Below are 23513 nucleotides of genomic sequence, written 5' to 3' on the forward strand. Positions count from 1 at the left end.
GAAAGTGAAACGGGTATATTTACTTACAGCATCACGCTTACACTCGCATATTACAATAATACACACTTTACAATATGTTAGCCTATATCATGAATCAGTTCTGTTAAGTCTAAAGCTCCTAATTTCAGATTCACAAATTCTACTATATTATGACGTTATAAAATGCCCTCGATTTTCTCCAGCATCCACGGTTCTGTGTAATAATTTAGTGTTTAATGCAAAGAAAAAAAAATAATGCAGAAAAGAATTCGTGCCATCAATCACTTTTTCTTGAACCTACTGAACGCAAAAAGCCTGACACTCAGATCAGTTGATTTTTGGTTTTAAATTAGAGTTTTTCCAAGCTAATTTAGTCGAAGTAACGTTTTTTTTTAGTATCTCACACGCATGGATGTTTTTCGACTTTTATTCCCGTTTTTGGGCATAAAACTGAAATATTCTTACGGAACCAAATCAAATGTTCGTAAAATATGATTGAGATTCGCCATAGTATTTCATCTTGTCACAAGCAACGTAAAGTGAAATCATAAAATAATTGTGAGGTGTAGAATAGGCCTTATGGTTCAAGAAATGCTCATTACTACTTACCAGAGCCGTTCCCAGGGTGTTGTACTTAGAAAAAATAATTACTGCATCCCCCTTCCGATTCAACAAAAAAGCCAAACAAAAGTGAAAAATTTAATCAAAGTGGGCAACCTCCAGCCATGGTGCCCACGACAGCTGCCCTCCCCCTCGAACGACTCTGCTACTTACTGATCGGAAATGAAGAGTTTTCTATGTGTCAAAGGCGCCAATTTAAATCTTCATGAACAAGGATATTCAATATTTGATTTGTTTGTAAATATTTTTCTATTCGTGTTCATTGATCTTTGGCAAAATAGTAAGTATAAAATTTTTAGCTATTCTAAACCTGCTTGACCACATTTGCATGATATTAGCATATTTCATGCCTGCATTAGCGGGGAAAGGTCTACCAGTTCCAAAGTACCCCCTCTCCCACCACATTTTTGAATTTTGTTTATTTAAGAAATAACTCAAAAAGGGCTCGTATTTGTAAGAGTTGCTATTTGCACGGAGGGGATCTGACTGTCCCCTACGGAGCTAAAAAAAAATAGAAACGAGCATATTTATCACCAGCATAACACTTACGATCTATTATACGTTAGCCTATAACATAAACGTTCTAGTCCAGTTCAGCCTAAAGCTCCTAACTTCAGATTACCCAAATTCTACTAACTATTATCACGAAAATTCAATATACCACATATTACTATAGTTATAGCTGACCTTTCGGCTGAACTTCATACAATACATGCTCTTTTTTTCTCAGAATAAGTGGTTTACTCTTGGGACCTAGTAAGAGCAACTACATTAAAATCCAAACTATTAGGCAACTCCGCAATAAACTTCTTGCATACATCTGCTGCATCTTCCAGGAATGTTTCGTCTGTAGTTTCACCATGCTTTATTGGTCCATCTTTTCTTCCATCTAATTCGTAAATAGCGCCATCTTTTTTAACTATAGCCACAAAATGAAGAGGGGTAGGTGTGTTTGGATCAGGGGCTTGGGTTTGTCCTCCTCTTGCACAAGCTTCATGAATCTGGGAACATAATTATTTGAACTTAAATTTGAGTTCTATTTTACTAATATTTATAAAGTTAAAAAGGTATAATTAAGGATCTTTTCATGGACGATTGGATCATAAAACTGACTACTGAGTTAATTTGATTCATAAATTAATTTCTTTATTTTATTAATTTACAGAAACTATTCAATTAAACTATCAATTTACAGAAATTATTAAAAATTTCTTCTATATTATGAGAATTTTATAAATTATTGAACCTAACAATTAATTTGACTTATGATAAATTTCACTCAGTGAAATTGATAAATTTCAATCATAATCAATTAAAATTTCCTAGTTTATTTTATAAATTATTTGAGTTTATCATATTTTCCAGCTGTTATATTTAATTTAAATATTTGATGTAAGAAAAGGAAACGATCAAAAATGGGGTTTTTGTGCAAATCGAAGATATTAGCGAATGACTCACTGTATGGTTGTTAGGTATTTGGTTTTAATTCTTATAAATTTTTCTGCTTTTATACAATTTTATCTATCTTTCATTGGTTTTTTGTTTTTTTCACATTCACTTTCCGCGTTTGTTTTGCTGGTTTTTCTTCGGCACTTTCCTTGAATATATTATTTCGTTTCGCGCTAAAGAAGAGAGGCGGTTATCTTCTCGAAACATTCGCTTTGTTTATTTATTCATTAATTTTGTTTGACCTTAAAAACCCCATTTTTGATCGTTTTCCTTTTCTTACACTATGGTAGGTCAATATGGTTTAAGAAATTATCTTAAATATTTGAATAATGATTAATTAACATTGAACAAACTGATCAAATTCCGATTAGACCTCTCTATTCAACAATCTTACAGAAGAGCAAGAATATAAAATTGAACTGTAGAAATGCACACAGACATGTTCAGGCAGAAAAGCTAGCAAAATGGGGTGCTAGGTATGGGGAGAATTTAGTATGTCAGTACTCAGTGATTTTTTTTTTATGATAAGTCTTTAAGGAAAAGGAGACAGAGGGTTTCTTTCAAAGATCTCAGAACCAGATCCTTGAATTGTATGATTATGGCACCCCATCTCCTGATCTATGCCACCCAGTCAGACTCCTGGCTATCAGTACATTCAGGCTCATAACAGGTCATGCTCGAATTAGGGGTGTTCCATTTAAATGGAAGTTAGTAGATTCTTCATTATGTGAGGTCTGCAATTTGGAAGAGAATGTTAGGCATATTTTAATGTATTGTAAAAAGTCTGAGACACGGAGACTGCCACTGAAAAAAGCTTGCCTAAAGTATTTTGGTGCATTTACACTCATAAGTATCCTGGGTCATGCATAGGCACCACCGTGGGCTAGGAAAAAAAATCTGTGGAAGTATTAGGTTGTTTTATTGTAGATACTAAGCTACACTTAGTGCTGTGATATGTATTAATAATTGCAGAAATCAATATTATTCTACATTATTTTATATGTATATTAATTCTACATCAATGGTATGTATATGTATGCGTACGTGTATATATTGCAAGTCCAGCTCATCGGTTTAAATTATCATATCAGCCAGTTGTGTTTGAATTTGGAGGCTCAAATGTGACATCATGAGATGGGGCTGAATATAGCTTGCCATTGATTTAATACATTTTTCCTTGAGATTCTTCAAAACCCCTCTCTAACCACAGTGGCAAAAGCCAGATGTCTATTTAAATTGTTTGACCCCCTGATAATGACAGAACGACAGTTTGGACGGCTGAAATTTGACGTGGAACACCTTTCACCCTGAAAGGCTCTAGTAAAATCGAGAAGACTTGCACAGTGGGCAACCTGCCCAGGAGTGCATCAAACAAACAACAACAACAATGCACACAGAAATTCAAATTTTGAGTGCATTGGAAAATAAACACTTATATATTTGATAAAATTTACCCTTTTTGTAACAAATCTGAAGGATATTACATTTTTAAACATTTACTAAGAAGTGGGGAACTTGAGATAACCCGCGACAATATAAACCAAAACCCTGAAAAACTGAAATTTTTCAACAATATTTGCTTTATCTGATGATCCCAAATGCGTAAAATTGATCAATTTACCTATTCAAGTTATAAGCATAAGGACATTTGCATATGTTGAGAAAGAGAAAGCGGACACCCCAAAGAGGGGAGGGATATTGGTGAAAATTAAATAATCAAATCCAGCATGCCCAAGAATTCTATACCAGAAATTCTGAGCTCCTGAATGCAGAATTTTTTCATTAGTACTTTGGTCACAGATGCCATGAGTCACGCCGAGAAATTTCTCGGGGGGGTAGGGAGGGGCACTACCAGGAGCAGAGGTCAGAGGGGTTACCAATATGTAAGTAAAACTATTTCTTATTTTCCATTTTTATGTCTTCTTGTTTCCCAGGAAACCATTTCCCCCCTGACCCCCTCTTGCCAACGTCCATGACGACTGTTTTTTTTTTCAGAATATTTGCGTCTAACCATTGATTGAAAAAATCCTACAAATTCAGAAGATCTAGTGCCCTTCTTAAGTAACAAAAGAGACTGTGCTCCAGCAAACTGGTTTTGTTTACAATTTTGTGGTGCAAAACAAAATGATGGACCAAAATACAATTGAGCAACATTTCTGAGATTCCTAGTTAGTTTAGAACAACAGAAATACTATATACATTCCCTCTCGGTTTCAGAAGCCCCATTGCCTCATGGTTGCCCATTCACCCCTAGATAGGTTTGTCTATTTTCCTCATGTATGACCCACAAAAAGCACAAATAAATGCAACATACTGTGGAATAATGGAAAGAAAATACAAGACAGGAACATAAACTTCTAACAACAACAACATCAACAACCAAAAGAGAAAATAACAATTATCAGAACAAAAAAACAAAGCCTGATTCAAATCAAGAATAAGAGTCTACTTTTTCATCATAGTATCTGCAATGTCCAAAAATTTCAAATGAGCGTCCCTAATGCGAAACAGATTTATTGTTTTTGCATTAAAAATTGATATCGTCCATACCTCAGGACTGTCCATACAAAGTGAAAGATTATAACATAGTACGCATATACAGTATTACCATGGCTTATACAGCGTAGCATAGTTTCAAGTCAACTAATGGGGGGAAGTCAGTGGATCTCTTGTAAAGAGGAAAGAGTACCTGGAGGCTTAAAGAGTGCAATGTTAGGAGCCACATTTCCCGACTTTTCGTACGACACCCTTCAGATCATATGAAGGGGGATATACCCCATAACATCCCTTCATTTGCATCAATATAGTTGGTCTAATTGTGGAATTTGGATGTTGAGGGGTTGATAGCTCCCATCTCATTCTAGAATTTGTTTTTAGTGTGAACCTAAAGATCAAATCAACATATTTACCTGGAAAAACATGGAAGGGTTGGGGGGCATCCCCAGAAGCAATATTGACCCAATAACCCCTTACCCCACATGAAAACAAGAAAACACAACCTTGTAGATCACTTGTCGCATTTCAGTCCACCTCCCATCCTTATTTAAAATCGAGGTTTTCAGTTTTTTTTTTTTTTTGGTTTTCAAAGCACTGATATACAAATTTTAAACTTTAGCATGGTAATTGACTTTAACAAGGCCTTGATTCTGACAATAAAAACGGACAGAAATTAAACTTAAAAAAAGATTTTTTAAGTAAAAGTGAAACACAAACCTTGAACAAACATAAATCGTATTTAACTATTTTTAAGCCCCCCCCCACACACACACACACACAGCCCTCAAACTTCGCTCTAATTTTAACTTATAATCTGTTGAGAGTATAGTTAGCATCTGTTAAACCTTGAAATTTCCATAGAGTAGGACACTTATGGGGGCAGGGCAGTAGCTTGATACACATACCAGATACACATATACACAACGACACACCAGATACAAATATAAATCATACTTTTCATGGGATGAATCAAATGAGGATCACCAATCTTAGTAAAATAAACAATCACTGAGATTACCATTCTTTGTGACTGCTGATATTCTTTTTTCGACCCATATGATACACACACCAGATACACAAGATACACATATACACAACGACACACCAGATACAAATATAAACCATACTTTTCATGGGATGAATCAAATGAGGATCACCAATCTTAGTAAAATAAACAATCACTGAGATTACCATTCTTTGTGACTGCTGATATTCTTTTTTCGACCCATATGTGCCATCTTGAACATACCCAATAAAAATTATACAAAGCCATTGAAATTAAACTGAGTCCCCCCCTTAAATGAAGTAATTAGTCTTTGGAGGGGTTGCAGTTTATACGACAAACCTTACACTCTATCGTCTGGGGGGAGGGGGGGATCATAATAATTTTTTTAGTCCTAGCACAATATAGAAACACCTCTTTTATGATAGGTCTTGCAAAGAGGAATGAATAAGCTGGGAGGAGCACAGATGTGATTACAGCGTCATGATTGGGTTTCTGGGGACCCTCCTCCGGAAAATTTGCGAATAATACAAACCTAAATACGTCTTTAAGCTGCCTCAAAACTCTTTGGGGAAACTATTTCATATTAGGCACTGAATACTAAACAGTAAAAATTAAAGGTGGCGTAGGCCTACCCTAAGTCTTTGATAACATATTTTTCTTCAAGTAACAAGCAAGATAAGTTACTTTTTAGCAAAGACGCTACTTAGTTAATTGCAAAAACATTACACAATACATAATAAACAATACAAACACATAAAAAAAACACAAAATTAATTTGAGAGTCCTGTTTCCGCGCCAGGCGTGCATGGCATGTTTATTTTTAAACTTACTGTACCTTATCATCAGCTCAAACAAGCTAGCGCTATTTTAGTTTTTGCTATACTGATGTAAATTTAATAAAAATCTAATTTACATTGTAGCCTATCTCTTAAACTAGTCCGAATTTATGTTTTGACAATAACTGAATCTGGCAACACATAAACAAACTTCATACCAATTATCATTGCTAGCAAGGGCGGATCCGGGATTTTTTTTCAGGGGGGGGGGGAGGTACTAATTTTTGACTCAGTTTTCGACTAATTTTACTGATTTTTACCTAGGTTTGACTAATTTTCGACTCGGTCAAAAATTTCGGGGGGGGGGGGTTCAAACCAGGTAACCCCCCTGGATACGGCCTTGATTGCTAGGCATACTTATTAAACTACAAATTATGGGGGGGGGGGTAACTTTCCTTTCCTGTCCCAAATGACGCATGTGGGGAAGAGAAATGCTTTTGGGGTGCAGCAATTTTTCTAGTTCTCTAACGCAGGAAGAGTGAATAAGACCAATACAGGCACTTCAAGAAAGATTAACATTTAATTAATTCCCAAGAGGCAAAATTCCCTGATACTCTTGAAGGCATCATTTCTAAATGTGACACCAGGATGGCTTCATAGGACCAACAATTAAGATACCTATTCCCATAAATTTGCTTTCACAACAAACTTTTACCATTAACATTAGCTGAAATAACAGTTACCATTGTGGAATCAGTTTCAAACGACAATTCCTCCACACTTGAAAGTCTTCTTCTTCTTAAAAAAGCACCTGGAATCCTAAACGGGCTCCTTTCGGCTTCCAACTGCACTTTTCTTCTTCTTCGTTAGAAATACCTTGGACTCCATCATTTGATGTCTTTCTGGCTTCAAAGTTGGTGGATTCTCCTCCATGGCATTGAATTTATATTCTTCCATGGGGGGAGAACTAATTTGGCTTTTTCATAAGGGCCAAACAAGGGAAGCGTAGGGTTGTGCTACCATTTCTCAGTAATTTAAGAATAAACTCGGCAGGTACCCCTATGGCTCTTGCGACAGGACCCTCCCCTTCTTCTGCTTGTCGACCCATCTTCTTTAGATTTACGATACTTCGGAAAAAGTCACTCACTCAAAGAACATCTAAATTCACTAATACATCAATTGCCTCTCTGTAAAACTTCTTTTCAATGAAAGCTGGTAAGGGAACATCCATAATCAGGTTAATACCTGGTGGAAGTTAAAGATTTTGGGATAGGGTATGCAGTTTATAAATTCCAGGAGTAGGCTACTTGCAGTGCATTCAAATATAAGGTATTGCAAAGTTTCTTCAGTCAAGTTGCAGACAGTTTTTTTTTTCAAAATACATTTTTTGTTAAACTATGGGCTAGAGTCCATTCTTTATTAGGTTGCATCTAATGCTGCAACCATGATATATTAAAGTATAATATGTATTTTATCATAGAAGTTACATCATTAAATGTTTTAGGTGTTTATTTCTAAAGTCATTGACAGATAATAGACTGTATTAATGACCACACAGTACTCATAGCAGCCATGGGTACAAAAAATAGACAAAATTCAATTGATATCCCTACAATAAGAAATAGTGTGCTTTTATGCAGCTTAGAAGTTACCAAAAGTTTTCCAAGACTATGTTTATTGGGACTGCTTTGTATTAACAATTTATATGATATCCTGAAAGCTGTGTAAGCAGAATCGATAAGGGCAGGGCTGATTTTGTATTTCTGACCCTTCACTTCTGATAACATATCCTCTATTCCCTTTCCCAAGGGATGCAGATGTGCACATCAATGGGACAAGGAAGTCTACCATAGTAAAAACAACAACAAGGATGCCTAAAATTGTCTTTCTTTTAGCAAATTTGAGGGATTCTTGCTTTTACTGTGGCATTTAAGATGCTACAGAGAAAATATATGAAAAAGTAAATAAAAAGAGAAGTTGGAACACATTATAGGCTAGCTAGATTGTTACATTTAATGTGTCCCAAGTTAACTGTCTCACATATAAAAAACAAAAAAAAAAAAATACCTGCGCCATGTTTTTTGCAAGTTCGCCTCCTTCACTCAATAGGCTTTTGCCTCTTTCCATAGGGTCTTTGTCTTTATTTGATTCAAAAAACAACTTTAGTAGTCCCTCATTCAACTGAATTGGACTATTTCCCACAGCATGCAGCAAAGCAATTGTTCCACATGCATTGTTGACAAGCTGCTTCATAAAGTAAACATTTTTTACTGATGGGTCACCACCTTCAGCCTTTCCATTCCCCACAGGAAATAGAAGGATCAATGCTAAAACTGGTTTTGGAACAAAAGACAGCATGTCTTTGTCAAGGCTAAAAACATCAACTATCTTCCAGTCTTGAGGGACTCCAGCTTGCTGGAGGAATAAATTCATTGATTCAGGGTTTGATTCAAGTGGTATCCAGGAAACCATTTTGGAGCTTCAATGTTTTTGTAAACCTGGAATTAATTTTAGAAAATATTTATAGTCGAATTTATTGGCTTATTATAGCTTTGGAACCATAAAACAGTCCATGGTAACAAGTTTTAAGTAAGCAGTCATATGGCTAGTAGTAACCAATACTCTAAAAAACGAAATTTTGATAACCATAAATATATCCGTTTGGGACCCCACAGAGGACCATTTGGGATGCCTATCTATCCTCATTGAAGCTGGCGGACACAGGAATTGTCCTATTGCTAGCAAGTACAATTTAAGGTAATTTAAGATAATAGTAAAAGAATCCAATTTTTATAATGTCTGAATATGAAATAATCATTGGAGTTTAAAGTTACCCATCAAAAGTTATGAGCCTGAGAAAATTTGCTCTATTTAAAAAAAGACCAAACAACCTAATCTTAATGAAAAATACACCGTCATGTTCAGCATAAATGAGAACCCTGTTGCAGAGTTTTCAAGCACCAATCTACAAAAATACAGAATTTTGTATTTTTTCTGTTTTTTTTTCAGAAGAAAGATCACAGAAGCATGTTTTTTTCTTTTTTTTAATGGTCCTTGAAAATTCTAAAGAAGCTCATTCAAACGGAAAATTAAAATTCTAGAGCTCTTTTTAAAGTTAATCTAAATCTACTGCTATGTAAATTTTACCATGCTATGAAAACAGACTTTACTCTCCAACAAAAAATGCCAGAAAATAAATTTTTTAATAGATGATCTTTCAAAAAAAAAATCGAATTTTTCAAACTGGTTTTTCTCATTTTTTCCCAGGAAACCGAAAAAAAATCAAAAGAGAAACCTTTTTTTCCAAAAAGAAAAAAAGCCAAAAATAGTTATTAAACAAATCAAAATACTACAAAATCAAGACAAACCTTAAATTTAAATTAGCCAAGTTAAAAATTATAGGATTTTAAGATTTATTCCTTAATGATGGTTTTGTGTATTTACATTTTTGATTCTTTTAGGGCTTAGTTAAGAGTGAAAAAGTTGAAACTAACTTCAAACTATACCACTTTTTCAGCTTAATGTGTTTTAGACTTTTCAGCTTTATAATCGAAAATGACAATTTTATATCTATTTATAAAACAAACCAAATATTTACTCTGTTGCAGGTGATTCATGCAACCCTAATTTTTACCCCCTGGTTTGAAACATATCCAAGGTCAGGATGGGTCAGAAACATCTTTAATTGGATTTTGATTGCCAAGAAAAGTACATCTAAATAAACAAGCAAAAAAGATTATCAGAGGTGAATTTAAAGCTGTGCAGCACAAAATAAGTAGTTTGTTTGTATCAGAAATTTGTCTTAATATTTGAATAAAGCAACAAGGTTAACATCAGTGTAAATAAAAACAACAAAAATCCTTGGGGAATGGCCTCAAACTCAATTTTTAATGAGCAACCTTTATTGCAAATTTAACAAGTGTCAATTCTCATCACCACATTTTTCATCATCTCCAGAACTGATTTTTACTATCTAATTAAGTGGCTTTAAGTGGGAGATATTATTGCAGTGCCTGAGCTGTGACATAGTAATCCATGATGCTGTCCTGATTCTGTGGAGACATTATCCCTAAGCAGTAAAAAAGATTGTGCCAAAGAAAAGTGGCGTTTTTTCCAAAGTGGTGTATGTGTTAGTCTGAAAAGTTCTACAGGGTTGCAAGATTATTTTGATTGTTTTTACAAGAAATTCATTTTGATGATCAAACTTGGTTCAATAGGATTACAATAATTATACTTATGAGGTTGGTCTTGTCTATTAATCTATATCAATAAATATTCACCTTTGCCTAACAGAAAAGGAAGCTAAAAAAAACGAGTTATTGTTGAAAACAGTTATTTTTCAAGTAACAACAGAACAAGAATTTCTATTTTTTTTTTTTAGCATTTCTATTTTTTTACTGTTTCTGTTATAGGCAACCCTACTGTAAATCCCTTTCTGAAAGTTATACTTACTTAGCTTTAGAACTCTTTGACTTACTTGACCTAAGGCTCCTGCCATGTTGGGGGGTGGTGTAGAGAGCGTCGTAACTCTGCTCCTCCACGCTGACCAGTCTAGTGCTATTAGTGGGGCCTCTTTGACAGCGATATTAGCTATCTCAAGGAATTTGTTGAGGCTCTCCTTCCACCTTGTCTGAGGTCTGCCCGTCGGGTGAGGCTATCCATTAGCTTTAGCGTCAAAATTGTAGACTATTTGGGCTGGGGTTGTCGTCGGCATACGTAGGTGTCCGAACCATCTGAGAGTACGGTGCGCTATTTGGACGGAGAATGGCACTTGGGAGGTGAGTGCGAGCAACCTTACGTTGCTTATACAATTATCCTATCGGAGTCCCTTAATCTGATGGAGCTGTTTCATCTTGCCGGCGTCGATCGTGCTGAGGATTGTTGATTTGAGAAGCCAGGTTTCCGCCGCATACAGGAGGACCAAGCTTACGGATGCATTATAAATTGGCATCTTCGTGCGCCTAGATATATGCGGCATTCTCCAGAGATTGTTGAGCCTTCTGACGATAGATGAGGCTTTTGAAACTCGGCTGCACACCTCTTCCTCTATAGAGCCTTCATTAGACAGCACGGAGCCAAGATAAGTGAAGTTCTTTACAACTTCAACAGGAGCTCCGCAAACAATTATGTTCTCAGGGGGCGAGACTGGGCTTGGGGGCTCAATTGCAATTATCTTCGTCTTAAGCCAGTTTATTTTCAGCCCCACTTTTGCTGCCTCTTCCTGTAGGACTTCCAGAGCGTCAGTCAACTGGTCGATTGAGTCAGCAACGAGACCAAGATCATCTGCTTAGTCAGCGTCCATCAGAACGCGATTTCCAAACTACAGACCAAAGGGCGGGCGATTTGTTGTTCGTGTCATAACATGGTCTATCACGCAATTGAACAGTTCCGGGGCGGCGGCACACCCTTGGCGTACACTGGTTTTGCTGCCAAATGTCGTGCTCCGTTTCCCGTTGACTTGGATGCAACCCACGGTCTCTTTGTAAAGCTTTTCAAACAACTTGCAGTATTTGTCTGGTAGACCAGTTGATCGAAGTATCAGCCAGAGCGAGATTCAATCCACCAAGTCAAACGCAGCCTTGAAGTCCACAAAGGCTACATATGCTTTCCTCCTTAATTCCTTTGTCTTCTCAATTAACTGGCGCATGGTAAAGATTTTTTTGACAGTGGATCTCCTGGGCATAAACCCCTCCTGCTGGACTCTCCTCTTTCTTCTGAGGATGCTCGTGCATCTATCCAGCAGGGTCATAGAAAAGAGCTTTCCAGGCACTGAAAGTAGCATTATGCCTCTGTAGTTTGAACAGATGCTCTTGTTCCCCTTTCTCTTCCATAAGGGCAGGATTATACCTGCTCGCCAGTCCTTCGGGATCCATTCTGTGCGCCAAACCACAGAAAACAGCATATGGAGCCAAAGTAGCATCACTGGTCCGGCATACTTAAAGAGCTAAGCACATATTCCACATATGCCTGCCGCTTTGTTGTTTTTCAAACGTTTTACTGCTGTGTAGATTTCTGATGACGTGAAAGGAGTTTCTGTGTCACTTGTCAGCAGTTCCTGGGTGCTGGTGGCTAGGCTGATGAGTTCCTGGTCAATCTGCGTTGCGGCTTCAGCGTTGAGGAGGCCTGAGAAGTGGTCTTTCCATTGACTGACCTGGGCAGCTTTGTCACTGAGCGGCTGACCATCCACAGAGACAACACATACAACCGAGGGGGCTATGTCTCCTGTTAGATCACAGAGATGCTTATAGAGACTGCCAACGTCACCTTTCTTGGCTGCACCCTCTAGCTCGTGTGCCTTCCTTTCCACAAACAGTTTCTTGTCTCGCTGTATCAGTTTGTTGCAGACCCCATTAAGGCTTCTATAGGTTAGCATGTCACCGAGTAACCTCGCCTGGCGTCTCTATTGTATGACGTCAAGCCTATCTGACTGAATCCACGCTTTATTAGCATGCTTTTTCCGACCAACATTTGCTGTCACTGATTCCAGGACATTCTTTTTGAATGAGAGCCATGCGTTTTCACAGCTTTCAAATGGCAGGAGTGCGTCGAAGCGGTTCGAGACATCAATGGCATATTTCAACTGTATCTTCTGATCGCAGAGGCAAGAGACATCAATCTTGGCTGGTCTTGGTTCTGAGCGATGGGCTTTGAGCCTTAGGCGCATGTTAGCAACAACAAGGTGATGGTCAGTGTTGCCAATCTCAGCTCCCCTATACGTCCTGCAGTTACTGATTGAAGACCTCCATCTCTGTGACATGATGATGTAGTCAATCATTTTTTTGGTATGGCCGTCAGAACTCTTTCAGGTAACAAAAAGCTGCTAAAATAGAAATATACCAGCATTTCCAATGAAAGATGACTAAAATGATTCATTGCTGCCTAGCTTAAGTCATAAGACTACATTTTAGCCACAGGCTACAAAAGGATTGTCTTTACTTCCAATAAAGGCACTTTGACTTAAAGTATACTAAATTCCAGGACGTAATTCCATTCTAAATTCTGCATACTGGAGATAAAATCTAAAATTTCTTCATAAACACTATTCCCATTTAATTTCCATAAAGCAGATATTATTAGTTGACTACCTATCAGCAACTTAAAAGAACTGGTTAAACTTGCATATAGGACAAGAATTAAATAGGCAAAAAAAGCAATGTACCATTTGATTTCCATTCAATGCTCTTGACCTTAATTCAAGAGGTAAAGAGCATTGAATGGTACATCACATTTTTTACCTATCCAATTTTTGTTCTATATGCAAGTTCAACCAGTTCTTTTAAGTTGCTGGTAGGTAGTCAACTAATGATATCTGCTTTAAGGAAATTAAAAATTAGATGTAATAAATAAAATAATCACTGGCATCTCAATTGAATGCCAGCCCTCCTAAAGAGGCCAGACATAGAAGGCTATATGCAATCAGTTTTTAAAACTGACTTTATTCTATATTTTGAATATCAATGAGTAAAAAGCAAAAATAATAGCAAATCCACAAAATCAGCAAATATTGCAGGGATGCCACTTGGTCCCTAAAAGTGCTTAAAACTAGAGAAGCTCCCTTAAACAGCTCTCAAGTCTCTTTTTGCAAGATTAAACCATGTCAATACTCCAGGTAAGAAGCCTTTTTAGTGTGATATGGACCTTTAGTGTCCTGAAGACTGCAGAATAATTTTATGGCTACAGCATTCAAGTCTCACTGAAAATGATGGATGAAAAGGTTCGATTCCCTTGGCCTCTGGAGTCACTTAAACTGATGGGCTTCTTTGTTTTTTTAGATATGGATTACCAGAGGATTGGAATTTTTTCTCAGTTGGCTCTTCATGGACTAATAAATTCATCAATGTAGCCATTGATGTCAAACCCTTATGTATCTGATCCTTATATTACTGTTGCATCAGTAGCTGCAACCTTGTAAAGAACAATTCTCAGCCCATAGTAACCAAAAATAAAAAACAATTTAAAAGATACTCAACTAAAAGAAATCCAAAGTAGCAACTGTTATTGCCTTTTGAGTCAATCAGTAATTCGCAGTCTTAAAATTTTTCTTTTGGAACAGAAAGCAAAAAGCAGTTCCTGATAACTGTGTTTCTAAAGGAGTCTACAGGAACCAAAGAAAAAAAAAAAAAAAAAAAAAAAAAGTGATTTTTAAATGTTGCAGTCTTTGAATGATTTTCTGGTCATTAACTGAAGTAGTTTTGCATACATTTTTTGAATTTTTTTACCTTCAAAGTTGAAAGTCAAGAGGAAGAAAAAAAGAAACTTGAGAAGATCAACATGGTAAGATAAGCCATCAGCTTTCCATGATATTATTTACATCAACTCATCTTGATATTACTGCTGTCATTCCAGAACATGAGGCTACAGGTGATTGTTGCTGACTATCCTGGCTATTTCAAATTTTGAAGGGATAGATTGAGAGTTCAGAGCAGACACTTCTCCTGTGATTTATTCATAATCTGGATACCTGTATTTTCGCAACCGAACCTGTATACAAAAACGTGATTAATTCAAGTTTTTGATAAAACTTCTCTTGTGAATTATTTATAATCTGAAAACCTGCAATTTTGCAACCTGACCTGTGAACAAAACGTGAATAATTTCTGTCTTGGATAAGACTTGTGGATACTTTGACTTAAGGTGACCCATTAATCTATTTAACTTTGTTAAAATAGTGAACATTTAAATTTCTTGGCAACTGACAATTTCAAAGTAGTGTTCCAATTTGTGATTTTGAATGGCTCAAATGTTTGGAAAGAAGGAGCCTCTAAAACAACCTCCTGATAGGGATATGAGTAAGTCACCATTTCAACCATCTTTAAAAGTCCTTGTTAAAACCCCCCCTACAACTGAAAATGTACCAGTGATCTCTCTGAAGAATATTCTTACCCTAAACATGGATGCCACCCAATGTCCATCAGCCTCAACAACTGATACTGAAAAAGATGAAAAAGGCTTTAAGATAGTAAACTCGGCTAAGCGTAGAAGACAGAGGACAAAAAGTCCACCAGATTCAGCAATAATACATCAAACCAATACCACGAACAACTCTTCAAGAAATCCAGCCGATTCCCCAGTAATTATTCAACTAGTTCCCCAATCTGATAATTGCTTGTTTACCAACCGTGATCTACCAAAGTTGCAAGTTTCCCTCTTCAAGACCATTTGTTGCAACTTTAATATGAATGTAAACAGATCAGGATCCCTAGATATCCTTTTAAACGATCCCACATCAGTGAAAAAGGTAATGGAGCTAAAAAGTGTTGAAAATGTTGTCACAGCCCATCTGTGGTCCCCAAGTCCGATACAAACAAAGTTAGTCCTCTAAAATGTCCCCAAATCGTTTCTATATTCAGACCTGATGTAAGTATTGATGAACAAAAAAGGTAAATGCATTCTGGACTCTAGTTTCCATACCTTTGGTATGAACACTAGAGACTTTAGGTATCAAGCTTTAAAACTGTGTTGTTTGAGCTTCAAGGACAAGTTAATATTGACAAAGTGTTCCTCCTTGGCCAACAAAAATCATTCAAGGCTTACAGAGAAAACCCATTACAATGTACAAAATGTCTGAAGCTTGGGCACTCAGATAAATAGTGTAGAGAGGATTCCAACATTTGTAAGATTTGCCTATGCAAGAACCATAATGAGTCAAACTGTCAACTTGACACAATATGTTCTAATTGTAACGGCAAACACAAGTCCCTAGATTAAGGAAACTGTTCCAAATATAAACAAAGGGCAGAGATACTAAAAATAGCAAAAGAGCAACAAATTCCAATCCCTTTTGTAGCAATGCAAGTCCCAAGGACACCAAGGGCCCCCCCTCCCCCAACAGGCCCCAGGCAACCAACAGCCCTTGGACCACCAACAGGCCCCAGGCAACCAGCAGCCCCCAGGACGCCAAGAGTTCCCAATGCTTCCCCTAGTGTTGAAAATTTTTAGGATAATCTCATCTGAGATAAAACTAATCCATGGTTCCCCTTGATAGCAAGTGCCCCCAAAAAAATCCTGAAGAACCCCCTTTTGGAAAATCCTGCACAAGGAAAGACATCAAGACCAACAAAGCTACCTGGAATTACTCCCCATAGATTTCACACAGTTTCTCCAAATGCTTTGGAAGATGAATCAAATGTGTACTTTAAATTAGCCAGCTTTACAGTTACCTCTATGCTCATCTCCCAATTAGAGTTACCCAATCAGTTGAAATGCATTATTCTGAAGAATTTGGAAAAAACCCACTTCGGCGAGACCATAGTTTCTGAAGCAGAAATTCAAATTGAGTGTTTCAAGCCAACATAGGCTGATAAAGTCACAATCAGAATGCCCAACGACTAATTAATGTGTGACTTTTCGTTTTTAACTAATAGATCCCTTTCTAATAACATTGCTTTTAATTATCCCGATTTAGATGATAATCAGCATGCCAACCTTATAAGCAGCCCCCCTGTTACCCTAAAAATTGCTAGTAGTAGATACCTTGATATTTTCGATTTTGCTACCAATGTGAAGCCAAAACTAGTAAATAATAATTCCCTTAATGTTCTTTGTTTCAACATCAAAAGCATCTGGGATAAGTGGCTCAAGTTTAAAGATTTAATTTCATTTAATGGTGTCTGCCATTTTGATGTAATAGGATTAACAGAGACATGGCTTTCCAATAATGATGACACTAGTGATTTTTTACTCCCTGGTTACCAAATAATCCATATGCCCAGGAGATTGACAAAGTGTTCTGGTGGTATCTCACTTTACATCCGTTTGAATGTAAATTTTACCAGGCTATCAGAGTGCAAATCTATTTTCTCTACACAACTAAATCTCAGATGTATTTATTCAATAATTGTTAACATAGTTATCGGCCAAAATTCCTATATACTCTCCTTATCTTATAAACCTCCTCCACTTCCGACCTCATGTTTTTGTAATTTGTTTGATGATTTTTCCAATTTTATTAACCTACCCCATAAAAAGGCAATAGTTCTTGGGGACTTTAATTGCAACCTACTCAATGTTGGTAAAAATATTGAATCTGACACTTTTTTTTTAATCGGTAACCACGAGTGGTCTTCTACCCACAATTTTTTTTCCCAGTAGAGTTGATCCTGTGTGATCAACTTCAACATTAATTGACAACATTTTTGTATCCACTTCCCTGGGAAATGACCTGTCATCAAATATAATATTTTCGGATCTGTCAGACCATTTTCCTATTTACTTGTCACTACCTTTGCAACCACTACCTCTACGCTCTAGAATTAATATCCCAACACCTACTCGAAATTACAGCTCTGCAAATATAAACCATTTTATCAATTGCCTAAGAACCACTGACTGGTCTGATGTTTTAAATTGTCAAGAGGAAAATTCTGCCAAAAATGGTTTTGCGCAGGCTAAGTGAGATTATCCATTCGACTTTTCCTATTTGTACACATAACCGGAAAAATATCCCTATATGCCCCTGGATGTCACATAGCCTCATTGTCTCCTCATATTGTAAAAACAAATTATATAAGTTAGCCTGTAAGACCAGTAGTGATATTGAACTTTCAAATTATAAATATTATAAAAACTTATACACTAAACTCATCCGTGAAGCCAAGAAAAATTATTATTATGCAAAAATTCTCAATTGCAAAGGAAACCTAAAAAAGATTTGGTCCACCATTAATGATATACTTTCAAAAAATAGAAAATCAAAGTCTTTACCTATTCGCCTTAAAGACACAAATGGTAGATTAATTGACCCTTTACAAGCACCTGATGCATTTAATAATTATTTTTCTAATGTTCCTCATACTGACTCCTGCTCCTCCTCACAGGCTGTACTCCCTTGCTTCAATTTTAGATCCATGTTTTTTTGCCCAACTGATAGCAATGAGGTACTTCAAATCATTGGTTCTCTCCCTAATAGTTTTACTCCTGACTGTCTTGGATTAAGTAATAAGCTCCTGAAGACAATATCTCCTTTTGTTTATGAGCCCATCAAGCATATTGCCAACCTATCTTTAATCCACAGAGTTTTTCCTGATTTACTAAAGTCAGCAATTGTTATTCCAGTTCTTAAAAAGGGAGATCCAACTGAGATAGGTAATTATCGTCCAATCTCAATTCTTCCTGTTATATCCAAAGTGCTTGAGAGAATCATCTTCAGACGTCTGTCTCCCTTTCTGTTTGAAAGTCAGCACTCCGTATCCTTGATTTCTTCTCACCAATATGGCTTTAGGCTGAAATTCTCAACTTCTCATGCTCTAATTGACGCCACACAGTTCATACGCTCACAACTCAACCTTAAAAAAACTGTATTGGGCTTATTTTTGGATTTTTCTAAGGTCTTTGACATGGTCAATCATAGTATTTTAATAAGTAAATTAAATAGTTATGGTATTTGTGGTGTTCCTCTCTCTGGGTTTGATTCTTATCTATCTGGAAGGGTACAGAGTGTGAGCCTGGGTGGAGTATACTCTCAGCCCTTACCTGTTTGGAGGGGTGTCCTGCAAGGCTCTGTTCTAGGCCCTATTTTATTTCTCTTATATATCAATGATCTTGTTATAGACCAGGGCCCTTCAGTGTATCCTGTATTATTTGCTGATGACAGCAACTTCTTCATCACTGGCACCAATCTACCATTGGCAATAACCTCTGCCCAAGTCCTTCTGAACAGAGTCCAGGTGTGGTGCCTTACAAATAACATGACCATTAATAGCAAAAAAAAGTCAAATAGTATTATTCAGAACCCCCTACAACAAAGACGTTATTCAACCTGCTCTTGGTCTCAGGTACTCCTCCAAAATCCTCCCACAAGTGGAGGTTGCCAAGTTTCTTGGTGTATTTATTGGCTCATGCTTGTCATTCTCTAATCATATTTCTTACATAACAGCAATAATTTTGAGACAAGTAGCTATGATTAACCATGTGAATTATTTTCTTCCTCCTGACATCCTAGTTACCCTCTATTATTGCTTTATTTTTCCTTACCTTTCTTATTGCAGATCAGTTTGGGGAAATACAAAATGGTCCTTCACTAAAAAACTCAAATTTGCCCAAAACCATGCCATTAAAGCAGTTTTTCCGCTTCCCCGTCTATATCCAACCCGTGATTTGTATTCAGATTTTGGCATAGCTCCACTTGATCAAATCATACAAAAACTAAACTTATCGCTTGCTTACTCTGCTTTCCACAATAATCTTCCACCTCAACTACTAAACTATTATAATATTAATAATTTGGAAGCCCACTGTCTCCGTTCATCCAATAGAGCCTTTAAAATTCCTAAATACATTTCAAGTGCTGCCCAGCAATCTCTCATTTACAAATCTATTATTCAATGGAACAAAATTCCCTCCAGTGTTGAACTTGCCACAAGTTTCTGCAAGTTGTATAAAAATGTAACAAAACTTTATAATATAATTTAATCTTTCCATTTTTAAAAAATTTGCTCTGATTACCCATTTTTTTTTCTTTTTTTTTTTTAAGTTTTACTTTAACTTTTTTTTTCTTTTTTTTGGTCCTTAAAAAGTTATATTCTAGGATCTTTATTGTTATTGATGTTTGTGTTATGTTTTATTCAAATAAAATAAAATTGAATTGGTGTAAACATCAAGTATGATTTTGATTATTTCATTTATATGGTAAATAACAGCCGGACAAGGTCTCTTTTTTGGTGTCCAGAAGGTGCCCTTTTCTGCCAAAAAAAGTCCCTATTTTTGACTTATTGAACCTGTGGCAGTCCTGCTATTGTGATATAGCCTGTAGCTATATTAGGCTTCATTATGGGGGCAGGAGGGGGCTGAGGTGCAATTGTAACATCAGTAAGGATTATATTTGGAAAGAATAAGTTTGGCAAATCTAACTTTGTTTTTTGTTTCCTATTTCATTTCTGTTGTATAAGTAACCATACACCTGGTGTAACCATCCCAAATATCCAAAAGAGAACATCTGTTCAAAGATAAAGAGGACATTTGGTATTCTTGGCATTTTCTAATAGGTTAATTTCAAAAATAAAAAATACAACCAACACATTTAATTCTATAAAAAGACAAAAGCACAAGTTAATACTCAGAGTACCAAAGTATTTGAACCTGGCCCAAATCAGTTAATCATATCCAAGACTTTTGTTTGAAATAATTCTTGACTAGTATAACTCCAATCCAAATAGATTTCATTTAGGAAACCAAAACAAACTCTATTTCTGATACTGTTAACAGAACATAGTTTAGCTCAGTATTGCTAGTGCAGGACTTAAGTGTAGCCCTGCTCTCTATAGATTTGTTTTCTAAATATCCTGCAACAAAAATGCCCTGTCCTAATGAGCAAAGTGGTACACATCTTACTTAAAAACATACATTTTTGCAACTATTTAGTGTTTTGATGGGGAATCATGGCAGTGTAAGTGTCTTCCATTGATTGAAAACAAAAAGGAGGGCAAATCCAAACTTTTCTAAAAGAAGGGACCAAACCTGCCTTACAGTGTCTGAATAAGCCCCCCCCCCCTTCCCACTGGGTAAATTAGCCTAGAATCCTGCCTTATAGCTATCCAAAAAAACAAGTACACCTAAACTAGGTTACTGATAATTTATGAATAACTTACAATAAATGGCATCAATAGGTGGCCTGCAACTAATGGGTTCATTATCTTTGCCTATCTGATGTAAGCTAAATTTATTTTAAGTATTATTTTCAATGGACTCCAAAATATCCATGAATGTCTTGCTGCTTGTCAGCCATTAAATAAATTTGAAGAAAGGAGTTGGCCTTGTGTCCTGATGGAGAATTTTTGAAAGAATTTTTTGAATTTTTTGAAAGAATTCTCCTGATGGAGAATTTTTTGATGTGAATCCTGATGGAGAAAGAAAGGTTGTGTAAGTGTCTTGCATTGGTTAATCACTAAAATCATGGTAGAAGGGGTAGCTGTAAACATCTAAATTAAGAAAATACATTTTTACTACTATTTACTGTTCAGATGGGGAATCATGATTATGTAAGTATCTTGCATTAGTTATACACAAAAAGGAGGACAAATATAAACTTTTCTAAAAGAAGGAAGGATAAAGGTTAAAAAAGGAGGACATTGGGTAACTCTGCCTTACAGTGTTTGGCTAAGCTCCCCCCCCCCGGGAGGAATTAGCCTAGAATTGTGCCTTGAAGCTATCCAAACAACCAAGTAGGCCTAAACTAGATAACTGATAATTTATGAATAACTTGCAATAAGATGGAAGGCTATTAAGGGATGACCTGCAACTAATGGGTACATCAACTTGGCCTAGCCTATTCCTTTTAAGTACTGTTTTCAAAACAGAAATAGCAGCTTTTCCAATAGGAAACAATATAAAACTTTGGGTAAATTTTTACCAAATCGTATTATTGACTTACAAATAAAGTGAATATACCACTTGATTCCTTTTTTATGCTCTTTCCAAATATAATAATCATATATATTTGCACATTAGGGGGGGGGGCAAATTTTATTTCTGATGTAAATGGAAGGTAAGTTTAAACTTTACCCCTACCCCCTAATGTGAAAATATATACCCTGAATTGGCATATAGGTGTGGGGGTAAAATTCATTCCTGACAAAAATGATTACTATATTTGGAAAGAGCATAAAAAAAGGCATTGATTGGTATATTCACTTTATTCATAAGTCAATAATATGATTTGGTAGAAATTTACCAAACTTTGAAAACTGACATTGAACAATTCTAAAATAGTTACTTAGGCCAGGCTATTATTCCTAAAAGTACATCACTTTACCCCCCTATGCTAATGTGCAAATACATAGCCCAAAGTATATATACTCTATGATTGTCTTTTATAGTGTTTAGGCCCAGCTACTAAGCAGAACAGTCATAATTGGGGTTGTTGAGAAGGAAACATAGGCTATTAAAAGCAATTCTTACTTCATAATATGTAGAATTTTTTTTAACCTATTTTGAGTTTAATTCCACTGTGTTACCCTTCCACCCTCTAATGTGCAAATATATAGCCCACATTAGGCTAGGCCTATATATTTTCTCATTCATTTTGCCATGTGTTAGGCTTCAATCTTGGTTCATTTGAAAATTGGTCAATTAGAGTAGCCTAGGCTACTAGCCAGTAAATATCCACCAAATCATATTATTGACTTACACATAAAGTGAATATACCCCTCAATAGCCTACCTTTTTAATGCTGATTACAAATATAATAATCATTTCTATCGGAAATGAATTTCAGTTCCCCCTATATATGCCAATTCAGGGTATATATTTCTACACTAGGGGGGGTGGGGGCAAATTTGGTTTCTGATGTAAATGGGAGAAAAGCTTAAACTTTACCAACACCCACCCACCCTTATGTAGAAATATATAGGCCTACCCTGAATTGGCATATATAGGGGGGAGCTGAAATTCATTTCCGATAGAAATAATTATTATATTCGTAATCAGCATAAAAAAAGGCGTCCAGTGGTATAGGCCTATTCACTTTATGCGTAAGTCAATAATATGATTTGGTATATATTTACCTACTAGCCTAATATACAGCTAATGAAAACAAATGATACGATTTAAATCATCGAATTTTATTATTATAACAAAAAATAACTTACCCTTTTACACTTACTTTTGCTTACCTATGCTAAGTAAATCCTTTGTGGGGCTTTTGGCGGGGCTTTTGAAATTTACTTCTCAGATTCCCGCCAGCATTGTGAAATTGATTTTTAAGATCTACTAGATAAATAAAAAAAATACACCAATTAGTCAGAAATACGAAGGCAGGTGATCAAATTTCTAGTACGTGTCGTGCTCACAGAATTATTGCCACATAAGATACCAGGTGATACAACAAGCAAGCTGTGCTAGGCAAACCTTTCAACCCTACCTCATCTTTAACCTTCTTTAAAGCTTTCGTGATTTACTCTTGTGTTGTTTTTCAGTGATGGAATAACTTAAAGGATGTTTTCTACAACTCCCCATTAATTGTTCAATTTAATTTAAAATTTTGCTCTCGAATAGTTTTGGATGTAGACTAAATGTAGAATTTATTGAGGAAGCTAAAATTCACTGACTTCAGCGTATTTCGGAATAATTGTTGAAACTAATTACCAAATATACTAAAATTATGTTCTGGTCTTGAGAAGGCATGGGGGTTATTTGCTTTTCTCATATTAATTCTTGTTCGTTTTTAGCTTGAATCGGTTACTTTTTGTAAT

At 36.1% G+C, this 23513-nt stretch overlaps 1 protein-coding gene across 5 annotated transcripts; it reads right to left on the reverse strand.

Annotated features, from left to right (window-relative positions):
• Positions 1 to 23017, reverse strand: Uch (Ubiquitin carboxyl-terminal hydrolase). Of its 5 annotated transcripts, none has more exons than XM_089102221.1 (3): positions 22935 to 23017; positions 8395 to 8825; positions 1 to 1601 (listed from the first exon to the last, which is right to left on the reverse strand). In XM_089102221.1, exons 2-3 carry the CDS (start codon positions 8797 to 8799, stop codon positions 1341 to 1343), a joined length of 666 nt encoding a protein of 221 aa, XP_088958347.1. In that variant the 5' UTR covers positions 8800 to 8825; positions 22935 to 23017; the 3' UTR covers positions 1 to 1340. The 5 variants fall into 5 exon arrangements, with proteins under 5 accessions (XP_088958347.1, XP_088958348.1, XP_088958349.1 ...); XM_089102222.1 differs by having other exon boundaries at positions 22925 to 23014; XM_089102223.1 differs by having other exon boundaries at positions 22911 to 22961.
• Positions 23018 to 23513: the final 496 nt, after the last annotated feature.

This window comes from Artemia sp. Qi Xiang Cuo, chromosome 16 (genome assembly GCF_049724085.1).
Source record: "Artemia sp. Qi Xiang Cuo chromosome 16, ASM4972408v1, whole genome shotgun sequence".
Classification (NCBI taxonomy): Eukaryota; Metazoa; Arthropoda; class Branchiopoda; order Anostraca; family Artemiidae; genus Artemia; species Artemia sp. Qi Xiang Cuo.